At 44.4% G+C, this 12,532-nt stretch overlaps 2 protein-coding genes and 1 long non-coding RNA gene across 3 annotated transcripts in view; 2 read left to right on the forward strand and 1 right to left on the reverse strand.

Moving 5' to 3' along the window:
- Positions 1-12,532, forward strand: part of LOC102253764 (SAGA-associated factor 29 homolog) — a 47,840-nt gene that overhangs the window by 29,717 nt on the left and 5,591 nt on the right. The window contains 1 exon segment of the mRNA XM_014529840.1: positions 11,791-11,863. Coding sequence (XP_014385326.1) covers positions 11,791-11,863 — 73 coding nt within the window.
- Positions 1,673-2,645, reverse strand: LOC106724042. Its single transcript, XR_001359789.1, has 2 exons — positions 2,481-2,645; positions 1,673-1,805 (listed from the first exon to the last, which is right to left on the reverse strand). It is a non-coding gene; the product is annotated as an uncharacterized LOC106724042 (long non-coding RNA).
- BOLA2B (bolA family member 2B) lies at positions 3,339-4,137 on the forward strand. The gene is made up of 3 exons (XM_005881971.2): positions 3,339-3,508; positions 3,597-3,694; positions 3,995-4,137. Exons 1-3 carry the CDS (start codon positions 3,446-3,448, stop codon positions 4,092-4,094), a joined length of 261 nt encoding a protein of 86 aa, XP_005882033.1. The 5' UTR covers positions 3,339-3,445; the 3' UTR covers positions 4,095-4,137.

A 12,532-nucleotide genomic window follows, 5' to 3' on the forward strand; every position in this document is an offset into this window, starting at 1 on the left:
TTGCAAATATCAAAAAATTTCTATATGTGACACGGCACCAGAGTTAAGTTAGGGTTTTTCAAAATGCTGACACACCGAGCTCAAAAGGTTCGCCATCACTGGCCTAGTCAAACACTTTTGCTCACCTAAATTATTTCCACAAATACTTCCTAATTCATTATTTTGAGGACACTATAAATTTCTACATGTCTAGCTAATCTATTATTAAACTACAAAAGATTTCTTCTGATTCAGCCTTCACCACTCAGAAATACATTCTGTTGAACCAAATGGAACAAAGAAAACTTAACTTTCGGAGTGGTGACACTAACATGCTATTTGGTTCACAAATGATGCTTGGGGGTGAGTAAAATGACCAATTTATAAAAACATAAAAATGACTAAACACCCAGCTGGAGTGGTTCAGTGGTTGAGCATCATGCTGTGCACTGAAAGGTTGATGGTTTGATTCCATCAGGGCACATACCTGGGCTGCAGTTGGGGCACATATGAAAGGCAACCAGTTGATGTTTCTCTCTCACATCAAAGTTTCTCTCTCTCTCTTTCTAAGCATGTCCTTGGGGAAAAATTTTTAAAAAGAAGAAGAAAAAAGATCAACCGAAAAGACAGAAACAATACGAGTTGTATAAAATAAAGTTACAATTTGGTAAGAAATTTCAGTTCCAAGCAATTTCCCCAACTAATTTAGTTAATAAGAAAACCCAATAACCAGACCATCATATTTCCAACCATGTCATTTAACTTGTCACCATTAATATATACAGTAAATGTATCATGCTGATATATTAAACACGAGAGAACATTAAACACTGCCAAGGGAAGAAAAAAAGAATATAAAGATATCACCTGCTCAAATCTTATTCAAGTATCAAGATGTGAAACCTGAAACTTTCTTAAATTATTTAAACAGATGCTTCAAGACTTCCTTTCTATAACAATGCAATGGCAAATATCAAAAGCAAAGCACTGCAATACCCAACAACCAATATTACCGAAATACTGGAGTACCATCATTGGGATATATCTCAAAGAATAGAATTATCACCCTGGCCGGGTAGCTCAGTTAACCAGAGCAACGTCCCCATATGCCAAGGTTGTGGGTGCCATCCCCTGTCAGGGCACATACAGGAATCAACCAATGTATGCATAAATGGAACAACAAAGCGATGCTTCTCTCTCCCCCTTCCTCTCACTCAAAGCATAAATAAATAAATAAATAAACAAACAAACAAACAAACAAACCAACCAACCAACCAACCAACAAACAAGCAATAACCAACTCAAGATGATTTTATTCTTCCTCGATACTTCTGGCTCCTTTTCAGTATACTCAGACATTAACTATCCATGCAGGAGACTACCAATATTATCAATTAGCAACAGATATAATTTTAAACCTCAGTTTGGTTTCCTCTTTTACTCAAGGTACTTCTTATTTATGTTATTCTAGATAAAAGATGTTTTACATTTTTCTTAAGGTTGAAAGATGAAGAATTGTAAGAATACTATGTAATACAATAAAAGCGAAATATATATCGCTACTACATATTTCATCAATACCATTATATTAACAGTTAAGATCAAAAGTTTGATTATCCTTTCAAAGTATGTACTTACCTGTTAAAAAGCAAAACAGTGATGTGAAGGATAATATCACTATCACTGGACACGGTTGGCTTCATTGTCTGAATATATCTGAGGGCTTGTCTGTGCTCGCCCTGGCTCATAAAGGCTTGGATAATCTTTGAATGCTGCCATGAGAAAGGTTTTGCAGTAGCTGGATGAAACAGAAGATCCAAACCATTCTGCAAAAATGACATGAAAACTGGTAAACACAAATACATGCTTTGCATTCATATGAAGTAGCACACCTTTAAATGGACAGGCAATACTAAAGCCACAAAAATCCAGATAAAACCAGTGTGAATGTCAACCTACGGTATACTTTATTTTCAATAAAAGCCTTATCAAAAACCTCATGCTTTTGAGACATCATTATACAATTATAAATTATACAAAATCTTTCCATCACCAACCTCACATATCAATGCTAAATCCTGCCTTCTGTGGGCACAAATAAGAATCAACCAATGAATGCAACCAGTGAAAATAACTTGATGTTTCCCTCTCGCGTGTTCTCTCTTTCTTCCTCTCTCTCTCAAATCAATTTTTTAAAAAGAGCAATTAGTACCAGTGCTCTCAAGATATAGAAAAACACAAAACACTAAACAGATTTCTAACATAACAATCACCATATCTGCACTATTAGTCATTGTTACCTATTTGTTTCCTTCTTTAAGCAGTGAGACACCTGAAGTTTTATCTTTGTATTCTTACTGCCTAAGGTAGTGAAGGCATTATTTGAACTGACTCCTTACATTACCTCTAGAAATAGATTCAATCATATCTTTAATATAAATTTTAATCATTATTTTAATAGTTTACAAAAGCTTTAATTCTAAGTGAACTAACAGACTCACCTCATAGTCATTATGATCGATCAGCCAAAATCCTTGAATAAGTTTAACCTGGTCCCAAGAAATGGCAAAGGCAGTTGGAAATGATTCAATTGAAGTATCTGTTTTGTTTGGGAATGAATACATAATATCAAGTAGCAAATAAATGGTCTTTTAAAAAGTGGGTTAAGGACAATAAACAAAAACTTCTACCTATATATTTATAACAGGTAGCAACAGAATATAGCAGGAATGATTCTTGAAAGACTTTAGTTTTTAGAAAACCATTATGAATGCCCAGCTAGGGGAAGTAGTTTTATTAGATGTGGGTATAGGCAATCCCACACCAGCTTCCTTCATTCTTCATAGGAAGCACCACCACAAAAGAGAAGAACTGAAGCGTACTTGCTTCATGAAGTCAGTAGCTTAGCAAATTTAAGAAACAAAGCTATAGACAAATTCCAGTTAGCCAGCAAAACTTGGCAGCTTAAGCAAATGCATCAAGTGTCTTATAAACTATAAATAGAATTACAGGTTTTCAGATTAATAACTGACATTAGGACAAAAACCTTACTGCAACGACCACAGGGCTCAACACAATGTCTAAGGTAATAAATATTAAACAACCTTAAATATATTCATATTCAGTACATAAGTTAACCTATTTGAAAATGACTACTTGCCAATAATGTTTTAGAACTGCTCTTAACTTGGGTAGTGTCTCAGACACATTTGAGAATCTGATAAAAGCACTGGACCCTATCCCTACAAAAATAAACATAGAACAAACGTTTGCATAATTTCAGGTTAACCACAAACCACCTAAACCCAACCCACAGATCCGGGGTTAAGAAACCTTCCTTTTAGGAACGCCTCAGTAAGGGCGGAAGTAGAGGCCTCCGCAGAAGTGGCAGCAGTGAGGGTGGAAGCAGCGTGACCCGCGTGGGATCTGGGGTTCTGCCCGCACTGGGCCGCCCCCGCTGGCCGCCATGGAACTCAGCGCCGAGCACCTGCGGGAGAAGCTGCAGCGGGACCTGCAGGCAGAGCACGTGGTGAGCTGCGCGGCCTGGACCTGCCCGGCGAGGGCAACAGGCTTCTGGGTGGGCGGCTTGGCACCATCCCCATGATTCTGCCCCTTAGGAGGTGGAGGACACGACTCCCAACCGTTGCGCGTCCAGCTTCCGAGTCCTGGTGGTGTCGGCCAAGTTCGAGGGGAAGCCGCTGCTTCAGAGACACCGGTGAGGCCCGGGGAACCCCTCGCTCAGCGCTGTCCCGGCCCCACAGCCCCGGGACCACAGCCCCCGGGACCCCGCAACCCAACTCCCTCGCCCCGGCAATGCGGCCCAGCCCTGTGGGCTACAGCCCCAAGGATTTCGCCTTCTCCGCCCCCGCCGGGAGTATTGAGGCTTAGACCCTCTACCTCTCCTGTCCCAGGTCCTGGGCGCCACAACTTGGCGACACCTCCAGCCTTCTGGGTCAACCTAGCTTCGGGGACCCACTTAGGCTCCTGCGGTTTCCTAACAACGTCTCTCCCGCAGGCTGGTGAACGCGTGTCTAGCAGAAGAGCTCCCGCATATCCATGCCTTTGAGCAGAAAACCCTGACCCCAGAGCAGTGGGCCCGTGAGCGGCAGAAATAAGAGACCAGCACCTGCACAGCCATTAAATTATGAATCAGGGCCAGCTTCTGTGTTGCTGTGTTGTGTGTGGGAGGGGCACTGAGGCTGTCTAGAGCCTGGCTTCTCCCTGCCCTGACACTCTTCGTTGTCTCCTCATTGTTTTAACTTGGGCAAGTCCCTCTCCGCCCAAAGGCCTCTGTGTCCCCACTTATAAAGTGCAAGTTCAATCCTTAAAATCCCCTTCAGGACAGGCCTCACAGGCCTTTTCTGTAATGCTTCGAAGACTCCTACTAACCAACCACCTATTTGTGGACAATTGCTGGGTGTTCCTGCCCTCTGCCAGCCTTCAAGATGCACAGATGAGCCCTGGCTGGTGTGGTTCAGTTGTTAGAGCATGGGCCTGCAAACCAGTGGGTCCTGGGTTCAATTCCCAATCAAGGGCATGTACCTGGGTTGCAGGTTTGATCCCACCCCACGCCCCCCTCCCGGTCTGGGTTCAGGAGGCAACTAATTGATGTGTTTCTCTTACATCTATGTCCCCCCCAGCCCTTCCACTCTAAAAATCAATGACAAAAAATCCTTGGGTGAAGATTAACAACGACAAAAATGCACAGATGAGAAAGTGCTCTGAGTTTCAGGGTGCTGGTCAATTTAACAAACCTTTCCCTCTCACCAACATCACCCCATGTCAGAAGCATAATAGAGGATTCCACACTTCCCCTGCAGATTCCCACAGGGACATGGTACCCCAGCACCTGGGATGCTGATGTTTTCTGGCCCACTGGAGACGGTCCAATGACCTTTTAGCCCTGGGCTTGGTGTGGCCAGACCCCCTTGAGAAGACCATGTGGTTTTTGGGTTGTTTTTTTTTTACTTAATATTTTTATTGATTTCAGAGGGTAGAGAAACATCAATGATGAGAAAGAATCATTGATCAGTTGCCTCCTGCACCCTCTCCCCCCCCCCCACTCACCCCAGAGTAGAATTTATAATCTTGAGGGGAAAAATTATGCCTGGTAATTGATCCTTAGAGTAGTTTAAGTTTTAAATAAATTTCAACCTTATCTCCCTTTGGAAGAAGATAAGGAGGATACACAGAACCCAGAAAACATGACCTCTGGGTTGTTTACACATGATAAAGGAACAAAGATTAACTAGTTTCTCTCCTAGCATCATGGGAGATGGGAAATACCTACCCTGGTATGTTTTTTCACCAATACCATAGTGATGATACTTTATCCTATTATTCTGTGGATGCAATAGATATAGTCTGTTTCCTCCTTCAACCCCCTACCCCACTTTGTGTTTTTTTAAAAGTGAAAATAAGTGATTACCACATGAATCAATCAGCATAGTATAGTGTTAGGAGCTGTACAGTACACTGTTCGAACTCTCAGCCTTTTGCTGGCTGTGTGACTTTGGGTAAGTTGCTTTATCGCTCTGTGCCTCAATTTCCTCACCTGTACAATGGGGATTTCTAAAACAGTCCTACCTCAGAGGGTTGTTGTGAAAATTAAGTGAATTAATATATGTAAACTGTTTTCAATAAATGCTAGCTATAATGAAAACCAGGACAGCACACTGACATTTTTATCAAATTAGCTCAAATTAATGGATAATATATTTCCTTCTAATTAATATTGCTTTAAAAATACCAGAATACAGTTTTGCTAGTAAGCAAGACATGGAACGCAGGATGATGACTCATTGCCAACGATCATTAAGATCTTGTCTTGAGGTTTTCTTCCTTTACAATGCAAGCAATTCAGCCTTTCTATTACTTAGGACTCAGGGGTCCTCAAACTACGGCCCGCGGGCCATATGCAAATACAAATATTGTATTTGTTCCCGTTTTGTTTTTTTTCTTCAAAATAAGATATGTGCAGTGTGCATAGGAATTTGTTCATAGTTTTTTTTTAAACTATAGTCCGGCCCTCCAATGGTCTGAGGGACAGTGAACTGGCCCCCTGTTTAAAAAGTTTGAGGACCCCTGGTTTAGAGGGTCTCTCTCAGAAGTTGGTCAAAGGCCAAACCTTTTTTGGAATGTGCAGGGTTTGAAAACCCAGGCTAGCTGAGTTAATCATTTGCTGCATACACCACCCCCTGGCCCTTGGCCTAGGCCAGTGGTCGGCAAACTGCGGCTCGCGAGCCACATGCGGCTCTTTGGCCCCTTGAGTGTGGCTCTTCCTAAGCCTTAGGAGTACCCTAATTAAGTTAATAACAATGTACCTACCTACATAGTTTAAGTTTAAAAAATTTGGCTCTCAAAAGAAATTTCAATCGTTGTACTGTTGATATTTGGCTCTGTTGACTAATGAGTTTGCCGACCACTGGCCTAGGCTCTCCTACAGCAAAACAATCATGTTTGAGCATCTGATTTTAGTATAGCATTTATATGAGAGATACAGCAATAATAGCAGCATGGAGGAGCCTGCGGGGGTAGAGAGAAACTTAGAGAAATAACTAATCTGTACTTAGAGCCATTGCATCCATTTTCTTTTTTTTTTTTTACTTTCAGAATAGTCACCTGTATCACACTGGAGTGACTGCTTTAATTTCTAAATCATCAATTAACGTAACCCAGGGATACTGATGGCCTTGATACATAATTTAGTCTTGTCATCATTCCAGAAAGTATGGAATTCAGGGCTTTTGGGGGCATCATCTGACCCCATTTCTTTTTAGCACAACGGTTCCTGCTACAATGTCATAGGCTGTTCGATTATGCTGAAAAAACAGCAGTGTGATGAAAGCAGGGAAAAAAGAAGCAATAGAAAAATTCTTGATCAGTGCTCGTATAGTGGACGTTGTAATGCTAACATTTGAGGAAGGAATCACTAAAACCCGACTTGGTGCAATAAGCACTGACGTGTCACATGTCACAGCTCGAAGCCCCAGCAGGAACTTCCCTGGGGTACCTCCGCCTGCTCCCCAAATGCAAATTATCTCATAAAAACAAACTAGTAATCTGTATATAAGAGCCACAGCTATCATTTTCTGCAAGTCTTCCATTGATGTATCTTCATCTATTTCTTCTATTATATAATGCATAGCAAACTTAGAGATATCCTTTATTCCACTGAGGTGCATAATGCTTAAGACAATAGTTGCTTTTATAAAGAAGAGAATGAAGAAATCCACCATCCCTGATATGAGAAAGATAGTTAATATGGCTAAGTATGGGAAAGATGGTTAATATTTATAAAGAAACTGAGCTTCAATTCAGATAGTTGATATAGCTTATGTCTTTTTTTTTTCTTTTGCTGTCTAGCAACCAAATCCTCTTCCCAACAGCACATTGCAGCCTCCCTTCCCCAATGGGAGGCAGTGACTGCTTTGCACTATAGCAACTAGAAGATCCAGAACCTTTTTCCTGGTCCTGCTGCAGCTGGAGGCAAGGACATAACTAGGCTCAGACACCTGGGTACTTCATTCTGGGGCTCTGAAACTGTAGTCACACAGGACTTGAGGAAAAGCCAGCAGTTCTTCAGGAGGGGCAGCAGGTAGTGCTAATCTGGCCATTCCTGCAGTGTGACCACTGCTCTGGGTCCTGGTCCTCCACTGCCAGTCAGTTTCCAAAGCCCCAGACAGCCTTTGAGCCTTTCCCACTTGCAGTTGAGAACCCTGAACAACACAGTTTTTTGTTTGTTTTTGTTTTGGTTAATCCTCACCAGAGGATATTTTTTTCCATTGATTTTTTTTAGAGAGAGTGGAAGGGAGGGATAGAGACACAGAGAGAGAAACATCGATGTGAGACAGCCACACATTGATTCATTGCCTCCTACTCCTTCCCCCTCCCCTCCCCAATCTGGGCTGTGGATCAAGCCTGCAACCAAGTTACGTGTCCTTGACCGAAATAGAACCCTTCAGTCCACAGGCCCACGCTCTATCCACTGAGCCAAACCGGCTAGGATGCATCCATTTTCTTATTGTTGAACTAATTTGATTATGCATTTTCCCCTTCACCTACCACTACTTGTATATTATGATAAATTCGTGTAGAAATATTTAGCACAAAAATCAGCTGATGGTTAGCGAAATTTAGTTCTTCCTCAGGCCCCTCATTTTCCATGAGTAATACACTGAGGCTTTGGCTCAGTCTCCCAATTCAGTTGGTCATCAGTATCAGTGTTATCATAACACTTATTTACGTGTTACCAGCAATGCCCTGTGTTACACCACAATGAAGTATGGTCATGGTAAAACTCTGTCTCGTTATGGAACAAGTCAGTAAAATCACAGGCTCTTCGTTATGTCTTCCCAACGGAATTGGCCCTGCCTGTTTACCAGATATTGCTATGGCAGGCTTTATCACAGTGGCCCTGATTCTGTTCTTTCTGGGGATAAGGCCAGTCACCCCATCTCAGCTCAGAGGCTTGTACTGAGCCTGGTTTCCTATGTGTGCTATCATACCCCACGGCCCACCCCCCTCATAAGGGGAGGACAGGTGGTACTCAGAGTACAAGTCCCGGCTCTGCTAGCTGTACTTTGGGATATGCCTTATTTTCATCAATTCTTGGGTCGGGATAGTCATGGTACATTGATATAACTTACACGTGCCCCTAGAGGGCTTCCGGAGGAGGTATGGAGGTCAGAGCATCCCATGGTGGTGCCCCTTGGGGCTCAGCAGGCAGTGTGGAGAGCCTGTGCCCCGTGACTACAGTAGCCTCCATCTGGATTAAAATAGTCAGGAGGCCTGGTGGGTCAGGGTGCGAGCCCCTTACCTGCAACAGATGGGTCCTGGAATCATCCAGCATTGTGTGTGGAGCTGGCCGAAACCATTCACTGAAGCTTTGTCATCCTTCCAGGCTCACTCTTGTCCCTCCCTTCCTCTGGAAAGAGAACTCACTTCAGTCTTTTTTCAGATTCACACATCTCTTCCCCTGAATGTTGCTTCTCACTGAAAGTGCATTTAGCTTGTCCCACAGCGCACACCCCTTTTCTAGCGTGAGCCAGTGTTGCTTACTCCGCTGTGCATTTTGTGGCCACTGGGCTGATGGCCTGGGTGCAGTTAGGATACATGTTTGTGCCCAAAAGTGTTGGGTTAGATGTGAGGTCGTCACACCTGGCTGTAACTTAGCCTGAGTTTATCATACAGCCTTTCAGAAGCTTCCTGGCTCGGGGTGGGGCTGTTCCCCAGGGGAATTTGGACCCAGCATGTGGTGCCTAGTGCTTTAATCCTAGCGAAACCCATTGTCCCCTATTCTTTTTCATAGCTTTTCATTCACAAAACAAGGGTGATGTGTATCTGTGCACAGCAGGTTGCACTGCCCATTGGGTCCCTTGTTCCTTTCTCGGCACTGCATCAAGATGGAGCAGTTCCTAGAAATTCCTTCCCAAATGGCATCCTCTGTAGTGGCTGTAACCTGAAAACTAAGTCAAAAGATCCTGGCACACATAGTCCTAGTGAAAGAACCCAGTCTGAAAGGTCACAGGCTGTATGATTCCACCCAGCTGCCATTCCGGAAGAGGCAAAATGAGGGAGTAAAAAGACATGGGGCTTGGAGGAAGGAGGGGTGAGTAGGGGGAGCACGGGATTTTTAGGGAGGTGAAGCTGTTCTGTATGTTACCCTACTGGTGAGTTCATGACCTATGCATTTGTCAAAACCAATGGAATGTACAACACAGGAAGTGAATCTTAATGTAATCTATGGGCTTTAGTTAATAATGATCAGTTTTGGTTAATTAACTGTAACAAGTTAACAAGTGTACCCCACTAATGCAAGGGGTTCATAGGGTGAAACTGTGCAGGGGCAAGCAAGTATATGGGAACTCTTTACTATCTGCTCAATTTTTCTGTAAACCTAAAACTGCTCTAAAAGTAGTTCATTAATAAAATTTTAAAGCTAAACTATTCGGTCTTCAGCAATCAGTCCAGTTTATCGTCAGATTATATAACCAGAATGTCTCTCAGGGGGAGGCCTCAGGATTGCAGGCTCCCGTTGGACTTCATCAGGTTCTAAAAGCAGGGGTGCTCCTGGCAAATAGATGGCTTCACCCTTTTGGCATCTGGCGTAACTGAGCCAATAGTATTCTCTAACTGAGTCTATCGTGAGGCATTAATATAAGATTGAATTTACAACACTGCGTAGCCCACTCTTTTATCCTCAGCTACTATTTCTCCTTCTCTCCATTTGTCATTGCTTTTTACCCAAACTTTTCCACCCTTGGAAGGATGTTAGGTTCAGCCACTGTGCCCGTCCAGATCGCAGGCAGCAATGCTAGTCTAGCAGGTGTCGTGTCCTGTCTCCTCCCCACCCCTCCTTGGTCATTCCCATTTAGTAGGGTGGGGTTATATAGTACAGAACGAGTGGGCTGTTTAGACCACTGGGCAGTATAGCTGCATTCACCATTGACTCCATGTTGCCGAGTACTTGGGCTTCTGACTAAGAATCATCCATGCATCTGGCACCCTCAGTTGCAGCTGTGGTCCCAGCCCACTGATGTGGGGAAGACTTGTACCAGCATCCTTCCCCATCCCCTCTCCCAGGTGAACTGATCACAGATGTATGTGTTAATTTCTGGACTCTCAATTCCAGTCCATTGTTCTATATGCCAGCATCACAGCATTTGACAGCTGTAGCTTTGTCATAAAATTGGAAATCAGGAAATGTGAGTCCTCCAATGTTTTTATTTTCCTCTTTCAAGATTGTTTTGGCCATTCTGGGTTACTTGAATTTCCATATGAATTTTAGAATAAGCTTGTCAAACTCTACAAAGAAGTCAGCTGGAATTTTGTTGGGGATTGTATTGACTCTGTAGGTCAGTTTGTCTTTTCTGATGAAGGAGAGCCATAAATCTAGTTTATGATTTCACTTGAATGCCTTTTGTCATGCTTTCGCATTAGTGGGGGAGGGGGCCTTTAAACTGGTCCTGAATTCAGATCTAGTAAATGAGGGCCATATGGATGGGCCTGTGGCCTGGGTGCAGGGTGCCCCAGCGGGATGGGGGCCTCGCTCCTGTCCAGCTGACCTCCTCTTTGCAGGAAGAGCGTTCGAGGAGTGAGCACAACTTAGTGAACATCCAGAAGACCCACGAGAGGATGCAGACAGAGAACAAGAGTGAGTAGCTGGGCTCTGGAGAGAAAGGGGATGAGGAGTGGATGTGGGTCAAGATTGCTATCGTTTTCAAAAGGAGCTTTTGCATGTATCTGCAGTCATCCAAGATGAGCTGCTCCTTAAGCCAGAGGGACAGTTTTCCCTTATACTGGGGGCCTAAGGTGACCTAGGAGACAGATACCAGACTGCCTAGCCCTAAGTAACCTTAAAATCCCCCACATCTAGGGACTAGAAAGTCAGTGAAATGAGGCTGCATCTAGGAAAACACTTTAATGGGCACAAGCACCCCGGTTAGCTGGTGTTTCTAGGGAGCTTCCCTCCCAGGGTGCACCGAGGGCCCCAGCTGACCAGGCTCCTGGCCTTGGGCTTTCCGGCTCTGAGCAACTTGAGACTGCTTTCCGCTCTCCATGTGCTGAGAAATACTTGCTGTGTGAATCATGCTATGGCAAAGGAAGGAAGTCCTCCCTTGGGTGCAGTCATGGCATTTGTACCGTATGGAAATGTGAGCACGCTGTGCATGGGGTGCAGGTGCCTTGGGGAGCCCTCTGAGCCAGCAGAGCTCATGCCTCCCAAGGCCTGATTCCGATATACTGGAAGCAGTGCCACACGACTGCCAGCTGCCCCTCCCCGACTCCTGTCTCCCTGTGCTTACTCTGCAGTCTCTCCCTATTACCGGACAAAGCTGCGGGGCCTCTATACAACCACCAAAGCTGACGCAGAGGCCGAGTGCAAGTGAGTGCCAGCCCACTGCCTGCCATCGCCTCCCTGCCTCGCCCAGGTGCTGGGCTGCAGGAACCTATGGACCACGGCCCAGGCTGCCTTCCTGGCATAGATGAGCCTCTCCCTTAGGGCCGCCTTTCCTAGAGCCCACTTCTAAACTGCTCCCCGCTCCCTAGCAGCAGGGCAGGGGTCAGGTGCCAGCACTGCCATTTGCCTGTCACGTGACCTTGGGCAGTCACTTCAGCTGGGACTCAGTTGCTCCATCATTAAAATAGGAATAATAACTACCTATAGAATTGTCAACATAAATGAGATAATGCATATGAAGTGCCTAAGACTAGTGTTTTACAAACTCTTGACCATTCCTCACAGCGGCCAGCAGCTGGAGCGAGCAGGAGGCTTGGTTGCTCCAGTGATAGAGGAAGCCAAGCTTCCCGGCCGGCTCTGAGCTTCTGAGCTCCCAACAAAGTTTCAATTATAGAAGATAGCCGAAACCGGTTTGGCTCACTGGATAGAGCATCGGCCTGTGGACTGAAAGGTCCCAGGTTCGATTCCGGTCAAGGGCATGTACCTTGGTTGCGGGCACATCCCCAGTAAGAGATGTGCAGGAGGCAGCTGATCGATGTTTCTCTCTCATCGATGTTTCTGACTCTCTATCTCTCTCCCTTTCTCTCTGTAAAA

The sequence above is a fragment of the Myotis brandtii genome, unplaced genomic scaffold, assembly GCF_000412655.1.
Source record: "Myotis brandtii unplaced genomic scaffold, ASM41265v1 scaffold698, whole genome shotgun sequence".
NCBI classification, from domain to species: Eukaryota; Metazoa; Chordata; class Mammalia; order Chiroptera; family Vespertilionidae; genus Myotis; species Myotis brandtii.